This window comes from Urocitellus parryii, chromosome 12, assembly GCF_045843805.1.
Source record: "Urocitellus parryii isolate mUroPar1 chromosome 12, mUroPar1.hap1, whole genome shotgun sequence".
Lineage (NCBI taxonomy): Eukaryota > Metazoa > Chordata > Mammalia > Rodentia > Sciuridae > Urocitellus > Urocitellus parryii.
Genome location: NC_135542.1, coordinates 11,858,883 through 11,881,399, shown reverse-complemented (window position 1 = coordinate 11,881,399; position 22,517 = coordinate 11,858,883). Strand labels below are relative to the sequence as shown.

The 22,517-nt window shown below is 50.5% G+C and overlaps 1 protein-coding gene across 13 annotated transcripts in view; it reads left to right on the top strand.

The window, feature by feature from the left end:
* Positions 1–22,517, top strand: part of Inpp4a (inositol polyphosphate-4-phosphatase type I A) — a 130,754-nt gene that overhangs the window by 92,268 nt on the left and 15,969 nt on the right. For 7 of the 13 annotated variants that reach the window (XM_026379286.2, XM_026379283.2, XM_026379282.2 and 4 more), the window contains 10 exons: positions 2,864–3,047; positions 4,405–4,623; positions 5,611–5,866; positions 8,901–8,933; positions 12,258–12,430; positions 13,334–13,457; positions 14,258–14,384; positions 14,675–14,815; positions 17,146–17,243; positions 21,070–21,182. In XM_026379286.2, coding sequence (XP_026235071.2) covers positions 2,864–3,047; positions 4,405–4,623; positions 5,611–5,866; positions 8,901–8,933; positions 12,258–12,430; positions 13,334–13,457; positions 14,258–14,384; positions 14,675–14,815; positions 17,146–17,243; positions 21,070–21,182 — 1,468 coding nt within the window. The remainder of the gene's footprint in view (positions 1–2,863; positions 3,048–4,404; positions 4,624–5,610; positions 5,867–8,900; positions 8,934–12,257; positions 12,431–13,333; positions 13,458–14,257; positions 14,385–14,674; positions 14,816–17,145; positions 17,244–21,069; positions 21,183–22,517) is intronic. The other 6 variants (XM_026379292.2, XM_026379290.2, XM_026379284.2 and 3 more) reach the window with 3 other exon arrangements.

The following is a 22,517-nucleotide window of genomic DNA, read 5'->3' as shown; positions in this document are numbered from 1 at the left end:
TTACCCCTTGAGGGGGCAGACCTAAGACCCAGTGACTCTTTCCACTAGAGAACTAGATGGCAGCCAGAAGCCACCAAGTGTACACCTAGGGTTCTCCTCCACAGCCTCAATCCCAGACAGGAACAGGGCCTTTGCACTGGTGCTCTATCTGGAGCACCTGCCCCTTTGGAGCAGATGATCTGTGAGGCTCTGGGCCACATCTGGACCCTGCCTGAGGTTTCGGGGCTCTGCTAGGAGCATCTGACAGTAGGAAGTCCTAGGGACACCCCACACCACACTGAAGCCTCTCCAGCTTTCCCCTGAGGAAGGCCCTTCTCCCAAGGGTACTGAGGGAGGGTGGAGGGCTCTTGGGGAGGGTAGCTTCTGCTCTTCCCTTCTCTGCCAGGGCCTCAGCCTCATCGAAGGCTCACCCTTTTCTACAGTACAGGTAGAGGGTAGGAACATCAGGGTTAGGTCTGAGGGCTGGGAAAGTGGGCCAAAAACTCAGTTGCCCTTTGGAAGTCCCAACTGAAGTTATCTGGAAAGTTCTTTAGTCCTTCCCTCTTAACTGAGGAGACTAGACCTTCCATAGCCCAACTTGGTCCTGGTTACTCCCACCTCTCCACCTTCTTTTTCCCTACAAACAGGACATTCCTGAGACAAGTAGGGAGCATTTCTGACTAAATTCAGTCAGAGACTACCCAGCCTCCCACTGTCTACTATGAGCAGGGTTCAGGAGTTCAGTCTCCACAGGGACAGCCTTGCTCTTCATGTTCAGAGGGACTGTCACTCATCCATACCAGCCAGTTCTGGCCCCTACCAGAACAGTCCACCCTTAAGTTCCTTTGGCATCTTCTTTTTAGTCCCTAACCCCTCTCTGGGTAGGTCTGAGTCAGTGGCTTACGGCTGGGGGCCTAATGTGTGGCCCATGGACCATACCTAGGATGTTACCTACTGGGGCTGCCCCAGGACACTCTGGGACCCCAGGGTAGTTAACAGAACAGACGGGTCACTTCCTTTGAGTTAAGACTCCCTGTTAAGGCACGTGTCACACAAAGCAGCAAAACATCTGCACCCCAGGCTTCCTTTCATGTGGCCGCCTGCTTTTAGAACTAGGTAATGGGGCACGTGTGTTTATGTATTCCTGAGAACCTGAACAGCAGCTCTGTGAATTGTTCCCCTTCTCATACTTACCATGTATTTCCTGTGCATCAGTCCCAGGGCTGCTATTTAGGAGCCCAGGTGAGTACAAGTGAGGTTTTCCTCCCAGCCTTGGGATGGTGTGTGCACCCAGCCACCCACTTACACACACAAAGGTATATCTATGTAAAGTTCTTACTACATGTGGACTCTGAATATTGAGGGCCTGGGAAGCATCAATTTTTTAAAAGTTCTATTTTGAGATACGTATTTTCAAGACCAAATTGTCTTAAATGGCAGCTATTCATTTGGAAGAGTGATTGCAGATTGGAAGGTGGTCTCTGCACGCGGCGCTGTGGAATGGCTTGTGCCACACAGGCTGGGTCACCGTCTGCTGCATGGGCTTCTGGCACATCCATCGTTCTTCGTTGTGGTGTGTGGGCTTGTGGTGGTGGTGTTCTTTCTGGGGTGCTCTGGTTTGTAGTGCTTGCATGTTCACCTCCATAGTCCAGCAAGAGAAGGGGCAGCCGCAGTTTCTTGATGATCACTTTTGGTTTTCCCTAGAAAAGACCCCAGTATCCCTCATCTCCAGGATATGAGGGAGGGTGTGGTACCCTCTGTCCTCTCCTATTTCCCTTGTTCCCAGAACTCAAAAGAGAGAACTAGTCCCTCAGAACTTGAAGGGTCAGTCAGTCAGGTCCCTCTTTCCAGGAGGGAAGGGATACCATTGCACCCAGAGTTTGCAACTTCAGATTTTAGGAGACTTCCATATTGGCTACTTGTATTACTCCTCACTTTCCTTGGTCTGAAAAACTTATCACATTGGATTGGTTGGGATCTGAGCTAAGAGACATGGAATCATCCTTGACACCTAGGTATTCCAAACATACTGACCCAGCCCCGGGCTCCAGGGAGTGTGGAGTTGGTCCCTCAGAGGCTCCTGGTTCTGCTGAGCAGCAACGGGGCTGTCCCTTTGACATCAGATCCCCAGACTGACATGCTGCGTAGTGGGTGAGGAGGTGGGAAGGAAGAAGAACCAGGTTTTCAAAGCCACTGAGGTGTTGGGCCTGGCCTCTGGCTTGGCACATTCTCCACTTTCTCTTTCTCTGATGGATTGTTATTTTTCAAAGTAAGGTCATCCTGGAGCAGGGAAGAGGGAAAGGAAGCCCAATTTTCTCGCGATTCACCAGGGTCAGATGTGAGGGAGGAGAACTGTGGTTCTGCTCAAAAAAAGTTAGACATCCTGATTGGCCAAATGAAAAAGCAGGTTTGGGGCTTTTGTTGTTGTTATTGTTTTATTTTCTTTGGCAAAGTCCACCGCCAATTGTGGTCTTTCCCTTCAGTGTGATAATTTGACCCATTCTGGCATTCCTTTCCCTCTTAAGAACTGCTTATAAGTTGATGGACGAAGTTCTTAGGTAAAGATTCTGATTGTTTGGGTGATCACTGGGTATGACATTTCAATGTTTGTACACACATATACATATAACATGGCAGAAACACAGACAGGTACAAATGCAGGTAAAAGACATCCTATTTTAATATGTTAGGCTTTGAACACATAGATGTAAAGGACCTGCCAAAATCTCCTTTTGCCCATCAGCAGCTAATCTAGCACAGGAAGATACCCCTGAGTAACAAGACTTCCTTATTTTAGGGCGAGCTGTGGGCCAGGGTTAGGATGCTGTTGCCATGCTCCTCAGACTCAAGAGAACCCCTTAGGATCTGTTCTTGTCCTTTCTAGTACATCATCTAGCTGCCAGTCCATAATCTACATACCACAGGATGTCGTCAGAGCCAAGGAGATCATTGCCCAGATCAACACCCTGAAAACCCAAGTTAGTTACTATGCAGAGCGGCTCTCAAGGGCGGCCAAGGACAGGTCTGCCACTGGCCTTGAGAGGACACTTGCCATCTTGGCAGACAAGGTAGGAGGGGCTGCCTTGTTGTATGTGTGTGTTTACGGAGGGGGGTGTCTTTGGGTTTCTGGAAGCCAGTGAACTCCCCAGGATGGCCCAGATGTGCCACAAAGACAGTGACTTTTGGATGACCTGTCTTTAGACTAGGGAGGTTTGGTGATTTGCTCATGGCCGCAGAGCTGGACTGGCCAAAGGCAGAGCCAGCCCAGGGCCTGCAACTCTTGGGTGCTGCTTTGTGCTGCTGTGTCTCCCAGCAAGTCCATGGGCTCATTTTATTGGGGCTGATGCTGTCCACAGCTTTCTTAGTGACTGCCTTATCAGCATTTTTTTTAGACACATTTCTATTGTACTTAAATTTCTAAAAAGAAACCAAGCTAATATACAGACATAAGAAAAGAACAACGTGATTCTCTTGGCTTATATGTAGCCAGTAAGCCCATTCTAATTAACCATAACTGGATCCTGATTACAAAATATGTAAATGTTGGTCCCATGCAAAGGAGTGGAGATATCAGACCCTTTTGATGGATGTTGCTTTTTTTAAAATATTTTTTTTAGTTGTCAATGGAGCTTTATTTTATTTATTTATACCTAGTGCTGAGAATCCAACCCAGGGCCTCGCACATGCTAGGTGAGCACTCTACCACTGAGCCCCAGCCCTTGATGGATGATGCTTTTTGATTTCATCAGCCTCTCAACACATGTGTGCGCACACACACGTGTACATTCTGATTACACATTCTCACCCACACTTGCTTTGCTGCAAGCAAGCTGCTGTCTGATGATGATGTGTTATATTCTTCATGTGTCCACACAGCAAAAAAGATGATTAGATCCATTGGAAAAGAAAAGTGTAGTCCTGGCTCTAAAATTTCTATGAACCACAGAATCCCCGTTGCGTACAGAATTTTCCAAAACCAGAAATTCTGTGCCATAGTCCAGCTGCCCGAGCCCAGGACCTTGGGTTTATATGTTGAGAGGCAAAGCAAAAAGTCTCAAGTGGTTGAACCAAAGTAATGCCTGAGCTCTGAGGACTTGCTCCCTAGAGGAGCAACCCAGGAAGTCAGCTGGGATACTGGGCTCTTGGAAGGCCCTTCCCCTCACAGGCAGGTTCAGAGACAGGTCAGAGCATGTCTGAGAAGACATGTTAGTCTCCTCTCATCTCCCTTGTGTTCTCCGTCCTTGATGGGAAGTTCTTGCTGAGATTTGGCTCTGCTGAGTCGTTTGTGACCTTTGCACTCAAACGTTCTGGGGGAGGCAGCTCTCTAGATGCTTGGCACTGTGGAGAGAGCAGAGGCTAGGCCTTAGCCCATCCTCTCCTCCATGAGAAGGCAGGCCTCACAGCTCTGCTCTTGTGTACCTGCAGACCCGGCAGCTGGTCACAGTCTGCGACTGCAAGCTGCTGGCCAATGCGATCCATGGCCTGAACGCTGCACGGCCTGACTATATCGCCTCCAAGGCTTCCCCCACCTCGACAGAGGAGGAGCAGGTGATGCTTCGGAATGACCAGGACACTCTCATGGCCAGGTGGACAGGGAGGAACAGCAGATCTTCCCTGCAGGTGGACTGGCACGAGGAGGAATGGGTGAGTCTGCTGTTTACAGCCTGTTTTCCTTCCTCTGAACTTGGATTGCAACCTATGGAACCTGTTGCCAGTCTCTTCCCCTCTACTGTGCCTAGAGGGTCAACTCTAGGGTGTCTTTCACATGGCTCTTGGGTCACCTGACGGAGAGAGAGAGAGACTATTTTCAAACCATTGTGTGCATATGGGCAGCAGGACTCTTTTGGGTGCTGGACCAGTCTCCGCCCAGGTTGGTGCGGAGATAGGTTTTCTCCCTGAGCCCCTGCCTTCTCTCGTCTTCCTGCCCTCCCTGCCCACTGCAGCCTCTGATGCTGGCTGCCTGAGACCGACCAAGCTTCTTCAATCTCTGCCCATCCATTCCTCTTCTGTATTTTTGGAGACATGGGAACTCAGGTGCTGGAGCTGCTGCCCACATGTTGTGTCACATTGCTGTTCCTCAAGAGTTGGCCCTGAGAGCAGGGTCTGTGTCTCCTGAGGGAGGGATACATTGTTCAGCATCGTCGTCATTTGAAGCATTGCTTTGTGAAGCACTGAATTATTACTAAGCAGCACTGTGGTCCTCTACACCAGCATCCTGTGCTCTGTGTGTCTTCTGCAAACTGCCCCAGCCCTCTGTCTCCTCCCCAGCTCCCTGTCCCCAGGACCAGCTGTCTCCATCCCCTTCCATCAGAAGTAGACCTTAGTCCTCTGTGCCTGGTGGTTGTAGGAGCCTGCTGTAGAAGGAGGAGGGAAGAGATTAGCTCTTTTGTGACCCTGTGACCCTCTGGTGACACTGGAAAGCAGTGCTACATAGATTTACCAGCATCATCTCTCAAACTTCCAACACAGTGCTCATAGGACATTGCTGTCTCTGGAAGGCAGATAAGGCATGGGGAATGAGTAGTCAGTCACCTTGCCATTTCTCAGCTGTTGATGTTCCAATGCACATGGTGGCCTGGGCACCTGGGTGAGTGGGAGAGCTGACCCTAACCGGCCCTCTTGGTTCTTAAGGAGAAAGTGTGGCTGAACGTGGACAAGAGCCTGGAGTGCATCATCCAGCGGGTGGACAAGCTGCTGCAGAAGGAGCGTCTGCATGGCACAGGCTGTGAGGACGTCCTCCCCTGCGCAGGCAGCTGCACCAGCAAGAAAGGTAACAGGGACAGCCATGCCTACTGGATCAGACCGGAGGACCCCCACTGTGACGCCCCCTGCTCGCCATGCCCCTGCTCCATGCCCACTGCTGCATGCCATCCTCACCCGAGCACACGTGCGTATGCATCCACGCTTCCCACACCACCTCCTCATGCCACATCATTCTGTTGTCTGTGTCTTTGACTCTGTTTCCACCCCAGGCAGACTGCAGGGAGGGCTGTCAGGCAGAGGGGCCATCCCAGTGCACAAAGCAGCAGGCAGAAGGGTAGAGGCCCCTTTGGCCCTTCCATGCAGCAGAAGCCCACTTGTGAGTCTGCGTATCTGTCAAAGGCAGACTCTCATGCCCTTCTGGGTCACACTGCCAGACGGTAAGCTTAGGCCTCCCTGGCTTTTCAGGCTTGTCAACCAGCCTGAGAAGTTGAAGGAAGCTGAGGTGCGAATGCCTTCCTGATATGATGTTTATTGCATTTTAGGAGCCAGTAGAGCAGAGGGAAAGGTGAATATTACAGGGTCACTGCTGGGTGAGCTAGGCCCAAAGGCTGCTGTTCTTAGGTAGGCACTCTTACCAGCAGAGGCCCGTTTCCTGGGGACCTGTAGCTCAGTCAGATGGCAGTTCCCCATTTGTGGGCCTCTGAGGGGCTGAGTTAGGTTTACCTGTTCAGCACAACCCTCCAAGGGGGACCTTCAGTAGATGTGGGACAGTACACCTCAAAGCAGACACACGGAGCATGTCCAGGCCCTCTGCCCCAAGGAGGTCATTAAAGCTAAGGACCACATGCTTTCTGCCTCCCAGGTGTCTTCCACCCTTTCTTGTAAGAGCTGGAGAGGATTTGAGGCCAGGCAGCTAGGAACTGGCTGTAGACCCAGCTTGCTCTCCGAGGGGAGCATTAGGCTGCGTGAATCAGGCCAAAACATGCCAGGGTTATGCTTCCTGGGATGAGAGCTTTAATCTCAACTGGACACCTTCCATTCAAAGCAGAATCATCTTTTGATAGATTCTTCTGTATACAATGCTCTTGCCTCTTTAATCCACCTGCAGTCTGTTTCCAGAGCACTGTCCTGTTGGGCCTCTGGTTAAACAGTATCTGTGTCACTCACTTTTCCATCTATGAGGGACTGTGGCCTCAACCTCCTACACCTGTGATTGAGTCATGGCGTTCATTTGTCTCTATTGTGGTCTTGTTTTATTGTTGGTTTTTTAAAAATGTGAATTGTGTTTCTCTTTAAAATTTTATGAAAGTTTATTACTTCTCTTTAATATTATCTTGTTTGTAGTAGCTAGGGATGTAGCTCAGTGGTAGAGTGCTTGCTTAGCATGCGTGAGATCCTGGGTTCAATCCCCCAGCAACACACACACACACACACACACACACACACACACAAAATCTTGTTTGAATTTTAAAATTTTCTGCAGATATAAAAAGAGTAATTTGTTGGATTTTTTAAAAAATCAGGAGCTAGTTTGTTTAATAAGATGCTGTAGGGCTGGGGTTGTGGCTCAGTGGCAGAGCACTTGCCTCACACATGTGAGACACACTGGGTTCCACCCTCTGCACCACATTAAAAAAATAAACAAAATAAAGATATTGTGTCCATGTGTACTAAAACAATATTTTTTAAAAAAGATGCTGTATATCCATAATATAAATATCACTTTTTTCTAGGCACATCTGATATAGTTTAAACGCATTTAAATTCAGTTCTAAAGTGATTTAAGTGAACATCTGTGCACTGTTCAGGTCTTGATTGTCATTGTGCCATCAGCATCAGCTCTGTTGTGAAGCATGCACCTGAGAGAGCCTCACTCTGCTGATCAGCACTCAGAGTGTAGGAAGCCATGTGATGGGTAGTCCTGAACTTAGAAACCTTCAGTGTAGCCAGGAAGTTGTTCAGACCCCAGTGTGGTCAGGAGGCCAAGGAAGAATGAGACCATGAGCCATGTATTTGGTGAATAGATCCATGTGTCCCCAGTGCCAGAGCATGGCTGTCATGACTTTTCACAGCATTTCCAATCACAGGGGTGGTCATTTTGGCCCATTGAGCAGGTCGTGTTCATGCCAACAGATTGACTGTAGGAGAACAACTCTGCCCCTTGGAAAGGCTTTGTTACTGCTCATTCCAGTTTTCTGCCCATCCTGGGTCCTTCATTGTCCTTTTTTAATATATATATATATATATATATATATATATATATATATATATATATATATATATATATCTTCTGTCCCTTTTGCCAGTTTAAGAAGCTATGTCCAAAGTTGATTGGAGGGGAAGGATACTTGGCAGCAGGTTGTAGAAGTGTCCCAGAAGCTGGTTTTGGCTGGTTTGGGGAATCTGAAGCTGCCTCATTTTAATATCCTGAGAACATCATTTGATTGACATGTTCTGACACAAAATTAAATGAAGTTTTACTCCTGTAATACCTTTTCAAACTTTTTTCCCCTCAGATGGCACACCCAGTTAACCAGGAATGTTAGGGGCTTTATGGGAAATGTGAATTGAAATGAATGCATCCCAGTGTGATTCAGTGGGTGAAATGGAATGAAAATTTGTATTCTTTGGAAACCTGGAGAATCTCTTAATCAGCCACTTGCTCAGATGGCCCAGTTTTTCCCTGTAGTTGAAATCTGAAAGCCTGGCCTAGGGCTCTTTTTGGTACATTGGCTTCATTCCTGGGTCTTAATGTTTTAGATTGCAGAAGTTGATCTTGAACACAGGCTTGCCCAGTAAGTCAGGGCAGTGGGCTCCAACTCAGGAAAGCTCCATTTGCTGGTCAGTCTCTCTCATTTGATGTTGTGAGCTAACGTGGGGCTCCATCACTACCGTGTCATTGATGTGGGTGCATTGTTCTGTGGCATGTGTTTCACAGTATAATTGTTGGTCCACCCATCCTGAAGAGCATTTGGTGTTGATGTATTAGCCACCTGAGTGTTGGTGCTGGTGAACCATGTGCTCACCACTAGAGAGGGCTCGGAGCAGCGGTGACCTGCCCGAGGCTCCAGAGAAGAGGCACGGGCCCCAGACCTCTTCTCCTATGCCTTAACTGCCTTACTGCAAGCTGCTGATGCAGCTGCTCTAAGATTGAGCTGCTTGTGTTTGAACTGTGTGCCGTTCCTTAATCATCCCTGTCGCCCTCCATTTCTGTGCAGATTGCAGCCCCCCTCCTGAAGAGTCCAGCCCAGGTACGTGCTTTCCACTCGAGGCTCCTGCCGATGTCTTTTTAACATTCAGGTAGCATTTGTGGCTAAGTGATCAAAGACTACTTTATGCTCCTGTAGTTGGGAAAATGTTTCAGTAGTTCTTGGTTGTGAAGATTGGTGAGGGACTGGTTGGGCTAAGGGAATTATGGCCTCAGGAAGGCTACTACATGCATTTTTTTTTTAACTTTTACATCTTAAAACCTTTGCAGATGATTAATGCTATGAGTATTGAAGCTTCTGAAGTGGGTGACCTGGCTTGTTACACACCTATTACTCATACTTCCTGTGTGCTCACCTGACTTGTGAGCTTGACTCTGAAGACGTAGTTAATATGTATTCACCTGAAAGTTGCAACATTCGTAACCACTCTGCATCCTGGAGATAGCTTTAAACCAATCTTATAAGACCTAGCTATGGGCCTCTGTTGGGATTAGCGCTAGAAATGGAATCTTTGCTGTATTTGCATGTAAAATGCAGTGCTATGGCTTTAGTCCAGGAGTCGGCAGACTAGTCTAGGAGTTTAGAACTCTGAGCTAAATCCTGTCTACAACCTGCTCTTATAAATAATGCTTTACTGGAAAAGACTCATGCCCACACACTATCATTGGCTGTCTTTGTGTGGCAATGCCAGAGCTGAGTTACTTGCCACAGAGACCCTGAGTCCTTTAGAGCCTAAAATATTTATTGTCCAACCCTTACAGGAAAGGTGTGCCGACCCCTGATCTAGTTCATATTGAGATTCCTGGATATGGCTTATGGTTTTCCCAGAGTGTGCATGAGCCCCCAAATAAATTATTTGTTTCTTATACTTCATAAATAAGCTACAGTCTGATAATTGAATATTCTTCACTGGATGTGAATGTCAGATGGAAGAATACTTACTTTATCCCTAGAGTACGGTACACTGATGATGATGAGCTTTACTGAGCCTTTCCTGTCACTCACTGTCTGTTCACACAGCACCCTGAATAAGTTCAGTGTGAATAAGTGACTCCTTATTAGCAACCCAGAACCCCATATGAAGTTGTTCTTCAGTGGACTAATTGATTGGGCACAATGCAGTTATTTTCAGCCCCTTCACAGCTTCTCTTTCCCAAAAGTCTGTGTATTCTTGAGCAGGTGTTAGACCCCATGCCGTCCATCATAGCAACTGAGCCTTGGTAGATGACACAGTCCACTCTGATCCTTCTTTCCATTGCTTCTCCTGGGCCCAGGCCTCGTCCTCCTCCTTTATTTCTGTCTCTGGGTTTCTGTCCTCAGCCAGCCTTCACAGCAGGCAGAAGGCTGGTGTCTTTACACTGAGCCCACTCCTCTGAGCCTCAAGGATAAAGTCCCGGGGCCACCCTGAGCAGTGAGGACCAGGAAAGCGGGTGGCATGTAAACCTGCCAGAGACTCAGAGACTCCTCTCCACACCAGGCTTCCTGAAGTTGATCGACCTGAAAGGAACTCAGCACACAGACAGCGCCTGGCTCGAGGACTCTTGGGTCATGCCAGCCATGTTGTTTCCAGAGGCACGAGTGCCTTCTCACAGTGGATGTTAAATGGACAACATGGTCCCCTGCCGGAGTCCCTGGAGAGCTGTATTTGATCTGGGTAGAAACACGCCTGCTGAACCTCCCAATGAGCAAAAAGTGCAAAAGCAGAGTGTGGACTTGAAAGAGCCCCTTATATCTGAAGTCAATTAAGACCACTTGTATTTTCTGAATATTTTCAGGTTAAAATAATCATATTTGCATATTACTTATATATGTATGATAATGGGAAAAACAAAATTGGCAACATTTGCTCTGAGCATATTTATTTCTTAGTGAAAAATAATTTTTGTGACTACCTAGCTTTCCTCAAACTTTTTGGCTAGTAAAACCTGATTTCTATTGGTTATTTTTGCTAGATCCTGGGTATGGTTGTCATGTGTTCAACAGAGTTCTTCAAAGAAACAAAAACTTGGTGTCTGAGAATCCTAGAGGGAGAAAGATTTAGACATTCTCTAGCACTGCTGGTGTGTTACTGAAGAGGCTCCCGCGGCTCCAGGATGGAGGCCTTGCTGCCACACCACTGCTTGGCCCAGGCCTGGCCCGCGACTCACATTTTCCACTTCTCAGTCCAATGTTCTTTGTCACCGTGACTTATTTGCTGAGACCTTTCTGCTGCTGATTTCTAAATTTAAGTCTGCTTTGTTTCCATTACGGTTATAAATCCTTGTCAACATACAACATGCCTGCATCCAGTTAGTTCCCAACCTTTGAGCAGTTAATATGCATTTAATCCACATTAACCAAACATGGAATGTAGGCAAGTTCCTGTGCACATTCCAGGTGTTATCTCTAAGTTTCTCAACAGAGTGCTAGTCAGACAGTTTGGGAGAGTACAGCCATATCCCACTCCCTCTGCCTTCTAAAGTCTGTTTATCAAAGGTAGAATGGCCCTCTGCATCATGGTGACAGCCTGGGGCCTCAGCCTGAAAGGGTGGGTGCTTCCAGGGCCTTGAGCCATGTTTTGTGCACTGGGCTCACCAAGTGGGGATGAGCACATGACTATTTCTGGACTCAGTGATCTGTTAAAAATATAACTGATGAGGGCATGTCTTCTCTTTCAAATGCCTTCTAAACAGGAAGGAAGGAAGAAAGCCAAAGATGCCCCGAGCCCTGATTTCTCCCTTGAGGTTCTATTTTTAAAAAGTTGTTCCAGTCCAGGGTCAAAGTTTCCTTATATTTCTGAAAGAAAACTAATCTAGAAAAAGTTGGTACCGGGCAGGGAGGTGGGGAGCAGGGAAGAAATTGAGTACAAAAGCAGGGGACGCGGGAAGAGAGTAGAAGGCGAGAATTGAGCACAGTTACACACACAGCCGAGTGTCACAGAATTGGTTCTTTGCTCCAGAAGGACAGGGGTACTGTCTCTACAGTGGTCAAGAGATGTGAGATACAGATTCCCTCTCTGGGTGTCTTTCTCGGCCCAGGTGAGGAACCGAGGTGCTGTGGAATTTGGCCTCTGCGAACAGCATTGTTTTCTGGCCGCCTCAGGGCCAGAGGCATTCTCGTTTTCCTCAGCAGGACAGTCCTGAGTGCTGAGGTGGGCGTCCCCAACAGTTTTAGACCAGGCGTGTAAAAGCAGCACCCAAGTAGAACTGGTGTTGAGGTTACTGGAAAGACAGAGGAGTGAGGGTCAGAGTTCGGATGGCCAAGAGGGTCAGAAGGGGCTGAGGGTGGTAGGGGAGGACAGATCAGTGGTTGGGGCTGGGCGACTAATTTATAGACACTAATTTGTAAGATCTTTTTTCTAATCAAAACTCCTTCGCTCGTGCCCAGGTGAATGGAGCGAGGCTCTTTACCCACTGCTGACCACCCTCACAGACTGCGTGGCCATGATGAGCGACAAGGCTAAGAAGGCCATGGTCTTCCTGCTCATGCAGGACAGCGCCCCCACCATCGCCTCCTACCTGAGCCTGCAGTACCGCCGCGACGTGGTCTTCTGCCAAACCGTAAGCCCTGGGAGCGTCCTGCGGGTGGCCACGGGCACTCCCACCTCAGAAGAAACAGGCCTAGGAGGCCCTCGTTCTTCTCCCATCACTGTGCCAGCGTACATGGCCATGTCTCTCCGCCTGCCGTTCTCTAAGCTGGTCTAACAGACTGGATTTCAGCACGGAGCACGCCTGCTCCATCCGTAGTGCAAGTTGCTCCTGAAGGGCTGGCAGTGACAGTGGGCTCTGCTCTGAGGTGGTGGCAGGCAGCACAGGCCTCCTTGCCATCTTTTTCTTTTTTCCCTCCAAAGGAATGCAGCAAGGGCAACGTGACTGTTCGCTGTCGGCGCAGTCTGTTTTCTCACTCATAAACAGCAGCACCTTCTGGCTTGTCGCAGAACTGTTTCTGATGATTTCTGTTATCTTTCAGTGAAGTGTTAGTGTCACAAGTTAAAGATGCCAGTAATCTAATTTGACAGATCAGAACAGCAGCATGGGTGGGCTGGGTCTCCAGGTCCCCGCCCTTGCTGAGGGCCTGTTTCATCCATAGACACCTTCTGCTGAGGAAGCTGAGGGCCACCTTCTTTCACTTTTGTTCTTGGTTGTGGCTGACTCAGTTTCTAGAGTCGGTGTGGATCTTTGAGAAGATAGAGCCTTTCATGGGAAGCTGATTCTGGGCTTCTAGAAGTTTCCAGCCCAGGAATAACCCAGGCAGTCAGGTCAGAAACTGGGCCAAAACCAACCCACCTCCAGAGTGAAAGGTGCAGCAAGCCTCCAGTGTCACATGCCCTGCCCACCCATGGCCTCTGCCCACTATGGTCTCAGAGCCAGGGCATCCCCACCACGGCTCAAGGGACAGGAGGTGCTGCGGTGGAAACACGGGAGCTTGGCCCAGGGCTCAAGTGATCCCCGTGTGCCCCGCAGCTCACCGCACTCATCTGCGGCTTCATCATCAAGCTGAGGAACTGCCTGCACGACGACGGCTTCCTACGGCAGCTCTACACCATCGGGCTGCTGGCGCAGTTCGAGAGCCTGCTGAGCACCTACGGTGAGTGCGGGCCCCGGGGCAGCAGTGGTTCCAGCCTTTCTTCCCAGATATTACAGTGAACCAGACACCTTCAGAACATGTAACAGGAACCAGGTGGAAGTCTGAACAGTCGCACACTCGCCCTGTCCCTGGCTATTGGTGGAGAAGATCCTTTTGGTTGAGGATGGATGGTGTTCTCTCCCCAGGCCCTTCTTCCGAGTACTTGGTTGTTTCTGAATTGTTTCTACTTAGCCCTTTATGCACTGATGCCCGTGACACAGAAGGCACTGAGAGCCCAGTTCTGCAGCCTCTAAATCACCAGGAGGAGAGTGGGGTCAAAGGGCAGGAGAGTTCAGAGTTAAGATTGACTTCCAGATCACCCTGGGGGGGCTCTCTTCTCCTTTGATGTCTTCTGAGCCATGAAAATGGGCCCTTTTTTAAAGGTATTTGTTAGTCTCTGAAACTGTAGGACAATTAATAGGCCTCCAGCCCAGTGCACTGGAAGCTGTGGCCGCAGCAAAGCCAGCCTGTGGTTCCTCTCCATTCTGAGCTGGCGTTGCCTCCTGAGCTCTGTGTGCTTCTGTTCCCCTTCCACCATCCTGGGCTTGACCACAGAAGGGTGTGTTTCCCAGCTGTGCCTGCAATGTGGGCGTGGGGGTCAGCTGCCCTGTGGACTCACAGAGCAGTGAGTCGTTGGGGAAGGGGCTTAGGGAGTCCCTGTCCATGTCCGTACCCCTGAGTTCATCACCTCTCCTCTGCACGGTCTGTGGGGAGAGAGGCAGGCCCTTCTGCCTGACAGCCTCCCCCCACCCCATGTTTAGGTGAGGAGCTGGCAATGCTGGAGGACATGAGCCTTGGGATCATGGACTTAAGGAATGTGACCTTTAAAGTCACACAGGCCACTTCTAATGCATCAACTGACATGCTGCCCGTCATCACAGGAAATCGGTAGAAATGTTTATTCAGAATTCTTCAATCCAGAGCACTTTTTTTCAGTTATGTTTATTTTGTGGGATGCATGCTCCCTTTGTTTTATTTTTATTCTGTTTCACTGTCTTAAAAGCACTGGTCAAGGTATCCCATGTTAATTTTTCCCCTGTAAAGGTCTGGCTGGGGGTTTGGACATCACTGAGCCAGAGGGCTGCCCACAGGCTCATGAGGGGGATACTTGGGGTCCCTGCTCAGCCCTCCAGTGCCTGGGTCTCACCCCTGCTCTTCCTCTCTCCGCTCTCTTCCAGTGATGGGTTTAATGTGCGGATCCCTCTGCCAGGTCCGCTGTTTGACGCCCTGCCTCGGGAGATCCAGAGTGGCATGCTGTTGCGGGTGCAGCCTGTCCTCTTCAATGTGGGCATCAACGAGCAGCAGACACTGGCTGAGAGGTGTGTGCCACACTCCTGAGTGCCTGAGTGCCTGGAATGATCATGAGATGATGTGGAATGTGGACTTGCCCCTCTGCAGGCTCCCAGCTCATCCTCCCTTCCGTCAGCCAGGATGCTTTCACACTAGCCCTGACCCAGCACTGTCATCACCTCCCCTAAGATGACCCTGATGATGATGGTCTCTGTTCTCAGCAATTTGGGCTAGTAGGAGATAGGTGTCGAGATGATGATGCAGATAAATGCAGGCAGTTATGGGTCCTGAGTCGGGTCACACAACGTGGTCTAAGAGAGTCTGCAGAAGGGGAGGTGGGCAGTGCCTGACGTGGGCATTATTTATTTAACTGAAGTGGGCATTTTTGTTGCGCTGGGGAATCAAACCCAGGCCTTACATGTGCTAGGCAAGTGTTCTACCACTGAGCTACAGTGCTGGCCCCTGAAGTGGGTTTTGAATATGAGTGGGTGTTACGTGAGGAGGTGGAGGAGGGACCAGCTTGTCTCCGGCTAGGAAGGCTGAGCAAAGGCCGGGAGAAAGCAGCATGGGGTCTGGCACAGTCTGTGGCAGGGACTGGCAGTGGTGAGGGGAAAGGCCTTTGTGCCCAACCAGGAGTCATGCCTATGAACTCTCCTCCAGAATCCCTTGGCATTGCACGTGTGGGGAGTGGAAAAGAGTGAGCCTGTGTGGCATATGGTGGCCTTCCACTAGTAAATGCACATCTTGCTCATGTACCATTTGCATTCATGTGACATGAGTGTTTTAACTTAAAAAGACATCTTAAAGTACTTGCTATTAAAGGAATTCAGTCTCCAGGATGAAGGCCCTTTGGTACCTAGTGGTCAGCGTCCATGGACCCTAGGTCTGGGTCACCCCCACTTAGCAAGTGTGCTCTGCCAGGTGGGAAATGCTGCGGGACTTGTAGTCGGGGGGACACAATCAGATTAACATGTCAAGTGGGTCATTTTGCTGGCCATGGCCAGAAGGACACATGAGGGACATGTGTGATGAGCTTGCTGGATAGAGGCAGGCATGGGCAGTACCATGGATCAGGGCCGCAGAGGTGGCATGCAGGTGCTCTGAGACGGTCCTGGCTGGAGGACAACGGGGGTAGTGGAAGGACACAGCTGCATGACAGTGAGGTGAGCAGACCAGTGACATGCTGGTTTTCAGTCTGGTGTGTCAGAGAGGCAGTGTGTCCATCCTGTTCCCTGCAGATGGCGAGCTGGGCTTGGGCTGATGCAAGGGCAGGAAGCAGACCCCTCTGAGGCCAGAGCACAGAGGCAAAGGAACCCACCTCCGGGAGAGTGGGCCTCTCACAGGGACCCCAGCTGCAGGTGTCCAGGAATGTTCCCTGCACCCAGCAACTGTTGAGCCATTTCTGGAAATGCTGAAGCAGGGCCAGCTGATGCAGCAGAGGGCAAGTGGAGGAGGAGAGACGGGGGACAGGGAAGAGGTGGAGGTGCAGGGTCTTGGCTTGGCTCCTTCATTTGTGCCTGGTGCACTGGCCCACCGTGCTTACTTACGAGCTGTGGAAAGAGTTCACAGAGAAGGGAGTCTGCAGGCCCAGGGGTGGGTGACTCCAGAGAGAGCAGGTAGAGAGAAGAAAACAGAGCCCATCACAGGCTCGAGAGGTTGGTGGGCTGTGACCCATGAAAGGGAGACCTGCCCTCAGAGAGATGTCCTACTGCCTCAAAGAGGCTGATGCTCAGGGAAGACCCAGCAGGGAAGTGGCAGGGTGAGCTGGGGATGCCAGGTCTCGGCCTTCAGAGCCCACAGTTCTTAATGACTGCCTTCTCGCACGTGGCATTCCCTCCCTCTTCCCCAAGGCATTGGGCACAAATGTGCTTGCAGCATGCAGTGGACTCAGGCGACCCTGTGTGACCAGGAGAGATAGCAAGGGCCTTGGGTAGCCCAGAGAACAGTGTCCCACAGCCGACACAGAGTGACTTCAGATCTGAGTACAGGGCTGTCCTCACTCCACAGCCACACCTCACTGCCATCCCCTCTCCTAACTTCTGGGGCAGGAAGGCACAAGGACTCTGCACTGAGCAGCTATGCCCACATCACACAAAGCAGGCCTTTGAGTCCTTGGGTTTGGCACAGGTCAGGTTCTAATAATCTCCTAGGTACAAAACTGTTCCTGCCCACAAACTGTATTAAATTGGTCACCAGCATTATAGAGATGACTTCATGCTCAGGAGGAGGAGAGTGGCTCAGAATTTAGATGTGAGCAAGGAATGTTAGAAAGAATCAGTGTGTTCACATTCATGCAATTCTTCATGTTTTTGAAAAAAGTAACATGAGCCAACTAATGGTGTTCCCTTAACCTCCCAAGGTTTGGTGATACCTCTTTACAAGAAGTTATTAATGTGGAGAGTTTGGTGCGGTTAAATTCCTACTTTGAACAGTTCAAGGAAGTTTTGCCTGAGGATTGTGAGTATTCCTTCATTCGTGTGGGCCCTGCCTCTTGCCATTTCACCACTTTGGATGTCTGAGTTCTCTCTGCTTATTGACCTTCCTGATACCACCAGGCTCACCTCGCTGGTGTGTAGGCGGGGGCGGGGGGAGGGTGTGTGTGCAGAGCACAAGTGTGCGCATGCTAAGCTGTTCCTTCCTTACCTGTCACATACGTGGCAGCCTGATCACCTGGCTGGAAGCTTGGATCCCACCCACTGGTAATGCAGTCTCCTGGTACTGCAGCCGCTGTGTCTCTCTTCCAGCGTGTATGACGTGGGGCTTGCCCACACGCTCTCAGAAGCACTGACACTCATGGCTACATTTGGTGGTAGACACTGTGCACCTGCTGGGAGAGCATGAGGGACTCAGGACTCATCCCCCTCAGCCCAGGGGATCTGTTTGAGCTGCCCACACACCTTCCTCCATGGTACTTAGAAAGTAAGGTGCTGGCAAGATACTCCTTGCTGGGTGCTTGAGAGCAAGATGGCCCCTGTTGTAGCGTCCCCTGGAGGTAAGTTCTGCTGAGGACAGCTCTCTCTGCACCCAGTGAAGAGAGGGCTACAGAGAAGGCTCTGGCAATTCAGAACTCAGGAACGCAGGGCACAGTACAACCTGTACATGCGAGAGTCTCCTGAATTCAGCCCAGCTGACTCACTGAGCACATGCTATGCGCGAGGCATGTCAGGACCCCAGAGTGCGTGTAACCTGCACCTGTCTGAAGTGTGCTGCTGCTCATGCAGCACTCCTCCAGCCATGGGCTCCCTCGCTGGACTAAAGGAGACCTGTCCTGCCCTGGAGGTGGGCCATATTCCTCTAATGGGGCCCAGAGAGGGGAGAACACATGGGCTGGGAAGATGCCAGCTCCAGTTGCTTTCTGTTGGAAGGCTGAGTGGGTCTTGGAGTTGGGAAATGGTAGTAAATCAGTGAACATTCCCAGGTCTCTGATAGGCTGAGTGCCCTGCACACAGTCCTCTACTGAGTCCACAGCAGCCCTGAAAAGTCCATATTAGTACCTATGTCCAGATGAAGAAAGGGTCCAGGCCCTGATGCCCATGTGCCTGGGCAGTGAAGGATGCCACCCTGTTAGGAGGGACTGTGGCCAGGGACCACTTTGGGGCCAGCTGGAGGCATGTGTATTTGCTGGGTGGTGCTCAGGTGGGAAGCAGGGTTGGGAACAGCTGGTTCACCATGTGCTGATTGGATTGGAGGACACAGGTGGCTGGTAGCCTGGGAGACTGGGAGATATCAGCTGAGATCACATTTTGCTCTCTTTAGTCTTACCTGGTACCGTCATGGGCAAGCACAGAGGAGGAAGTATTTAGGCAAGGTTTCAGACTGAGCATCTGTTCCACAAGAATTGTTTGAAGCCAGCACCTCAGAGCGAGAGAGGAACATAGTGCATAAGGAGAGACAGAGTCTGGCGCTGGGTGAAGATTGAGAGACAGCAGCAGCAGGAATGACGCCCCCACAGGGAGGAGAGGTTGGAGGGCAGGGATGAGCCATGCTCAGGCCCTGGCTGGGTTTGTGACCAGGGCATATGGCCCATGGGAAGTACAGATTGGAACCCCAGTGAAGCCCTTTGGCTGAGCTCACTGAGAAGCCCGATGAGGACGGGTCTGGGAATGGGCCTAGAGGAAGCCACGTGCTCCAATACCAGTGGGGAACAAGGGGTTCCACAGGACGGCCAGATAGGGAGGGCAGGAGGGTGCAGGTGGGCTCTGGACTGGTGGACAGGAGTCCCTGGTGACCTCTCAGGACAGTCAGAATGGAGAGGAGTGGTCTGGGGGATCGTGTGGATGGTGACATGGTGATGCCTTGGAATGGACCCCTCTGTCCCAAAGATTGGCAGTGCCTGGAAAGACAAGGGCGGGGGAGGTTGGAAACACCCCTGCAGCTTCCTGGATGTTGGCACTGTGCCATGGTGCTTGACACCTGAGGAAGGAATTTGAGAAGATGACAGCCATAGACCAAGGTCTTGGAGAGCCCAGTTAGGTGCCCTGGGAAGTAGGGAAGGAGAGAGAGGTGTGGGTGGAATGGAGGAGATGCCTGAGTTCAGGTGGAGTAGCTTGAGTCTCCCCAAACTGCAGGAACACCAGGAAAGGGAGCACAGGACCTTGAGAAGGCGGTGTGGCCCAGATCCCCATGGTAATCCCAATGCGCCAGAGCCAGGGTCAGATGGAGTTAAGTGCAGGGACAGTGCAGGGACCCTCCAGGCACTCAGCTGCGGCGGTCACTAAGGCAGGGAGTGGCTCAACCCAGTTGCTGAGGTGCCCTCATGGTTTTCAGCAGTGCTCACAGTTAGAAAAAATGATAGATCCATCAGGTCCTCGCCATGTCTTGCCCTCTTCCCCTGCTCTATGTGGATTATCTAATCTGATCCTCACAGCAGCCCTGGGAGGTGGGTGTTGGTCTGGCGTGCACCTAGAGATGAGGACCTGAGGAAGGAGGGTGAGTCTCCCAGGAACCATGTCAAGCCAGGTAGCATCTTACCCTGACTGTCATAGGGACGGGGGACAGGCCATGGACTAGGGGTTCAGCACATCAGCCAGGAAACCAAGACAGTGAGCGGGGAGGAGAGACCAAGGCCACTCGAGGCTGGGCAGCAGGTGGGAGCAGGTAGCTTGGTCTTAGAAAAGGGAGCTCTGTGCTTTGGAGCGTTGGCAGTGTGGTATTGCTGAGGCCCCAGAGATGTTAAAGTGGACTGAAGAAGAAAGCCAGGGTGGGGTGCACAGGAGCAGGACAGGATGCTGGGGAGCACTGCCCAGGTACCCTTTTGTTTCAGAGATAATCATGATCGGGAAGGCTGATGCTGGAGCCCCTGCAGCCCAATGTCCCCCAAGCCCTTGTGGTTTGCTGGTGGGCAGCTGTTCACTGGGAGGCCAGGCGGAGGCTGCAGCTGCTCGTGGGGAGTGATTATAGCCAGCCTTATCTTCTGGGCTTCTAAGGCCTCTGTCCTAGACAGAGCTCTCACAGGCAGGAGGCTTCTTCCTGTTTCTCTGGTTCTGCCCAATGCCCTAAAGCAAACAATCAGCAAAGAATCCTGGTCCCCTGGGGTGTGGTGGGAGCTGTGTGTGTATGGAAGGGTTAGATCCTGGAGGCCATCGACTTGGTTGATTTTAGGACTCAGGCTCTGTTGATCTGAGGCTCTGCTGACCTGAAGCCCGCTGTTTGTCTTTGGTAATCCCAATGGTGAAGATCCTAGAGGGCCTTCAGGAATGGTTGCAGTTTCCTTGATTTTTGTCAGTCTCAGGCTGCTTAGATGAGGCCATCTGACAGGTCTTTGGGTTCAGGGGGCCTTGGAAGGGACTGCCGTGGTGGGAGGGGAGGCTGTTAGAGCAAGGAGCTGCTCCTAGGTCTTTCAGAAATATGTTCCTCCAGGTGTGGGCGGAGGTCCCCTGGGGGAGGCTGCACTTTCCAGACTCCCCCAGAGTTTCCAGGCTGCGCAGTGGTCTATACACCCTGGCTCAGAGGTTTTCCATCCTTGGCAGAGGTTCTGGAGACTACCTGGACCATCCTCACTCCTTCCCAACCACCTCCCTTGGAAGAGGTACTGAGGCCATAGTACCCCATAGTTCCTTAGCTTCTGCTCCCTAGCCCCTTGGGAGAGCTCAGAGGAGATAAAGCAACTGCCCCTTGAAGGTGACACTAATGTCACAGGGAAAGAAATCAAGGGCTTGCCATGTCCAGTTGCTCGGCACCTCCCTCCCTTCTTCTCTGGCTCTGAATTGGTCATTTTCCCACATCCTTGGCAGCAGCACCCTTGGTATGGCTCCTACTCCCACAGACTCCTCTTACTTTCCAGGTCTACCTCGATCCCGAAGTCAGACCTGTCTGCCAGAACTGCTGCGGTTTCTGGGTCAGAACGTCCATGCCCGGAAGAATAAGAACGTGGACATCCTCTGGCAAGCTGCCGAGGTACTTGCTGTGGTAGGGAAGTGGTTATAGCCACACCTGCTACCAAGCATCATAGCAAAAATAATGACAGTGGGAATCTGAACCAGGGTGGAGCGAGCAGATTCCTCCCTAAGGATACAAAGAAAGTAACTGAACGTGCTCCGAGACTCTGGGAGATGCTGAACGTTGCCTTTGAGTTGGTTGCATTAGGGCTGCCAGGACACTGATAAGCTTGAGCCAGTCTGTCCTGGGGGCTAGGCTGGTGGCAGGCAGCACCTTCAGAAGCCTACACAGTGCATACCAGCTCAACCTCACCACCTCCTTTGGCTTGTAATGGGTTTGAAGAGAGACTGTGATGGACTCTCAGCTCCCTTTAAACAGTCCTTGCCTGTATTGCCATTCTGATCGCAGTTCTCCAAGTACTTACACTGCACATATGTTTTCATAACTTTACTTGTGGAGTTCCAAGTCGCTGCTTTGGGTCTAGGTCTCAGAGCAGTTTCCTACTTAGTCACTCAATTCACTTCTGATGAGGTTGTGAGTTTAATTCAGGTTGTGGCAGCATAACCCGCCCAGCCCTGGAGCTCAGCGGGAGGTACCAAGTTTCCCAGAGCTTCTCTTCTCTGAATCATATTTCTTTTCATTTCTGTATATGAGCAGAGTCTCTGGCTAAAGAGCTGGAATACCTTGAGTCAGGTGTGACCTTTCAGTTCATAGAAGGGAGACTTGGCCAGAGCCCAAGGGCTGGCTGATGGCCCTCTGGGCTAGCAGCCTGGCACTGCAGGTGCATTGTGGGCACGCACGCCAGCTCTGGATGCACCGCCTCTCCAAGTGCCATTTAAATGGTTTTGGAGTCTATTTAGAGTTCCAGCTTATGCCTCATATTTGAGTCATGAAGTCAACAATCTATAGGATGTAGTGAGCTCACCAAGTTCAAGTTCACCCTTACTTTGTCAATTATGACTTCAAAATTTGTGTTTTACCCTTGCTAGTTTTGGGTCACTTTGGTCTTTTTTTTTTTTTTTTTAACCTTAAAAGAAGCCTTTTTTCCTGATTGTCTCATCTGAACCAGGACCTTAGTGCCTTTCTCTTAACATGTTTCTTAAGGCTTCACTGTTTTTATGTCAAGTGGTTTTGAGGGCTTGAGAGGCAGGGGCAGCACTGTTTCCAGGACAGTCAATGATAATTCTAATATTTTTCTAGAGTATAACAGGTAACTGAGAGCCCACCACTGTATAGCTTAGGTGATCTTTCACTAAATGCCAGACCTGCTCTCAACAGTACAGTATCTGGTACAGGGTCACAGGCCCTTATCTAAACTTCTTGTGACCAGATATTTTGAAATGCACAGATTTT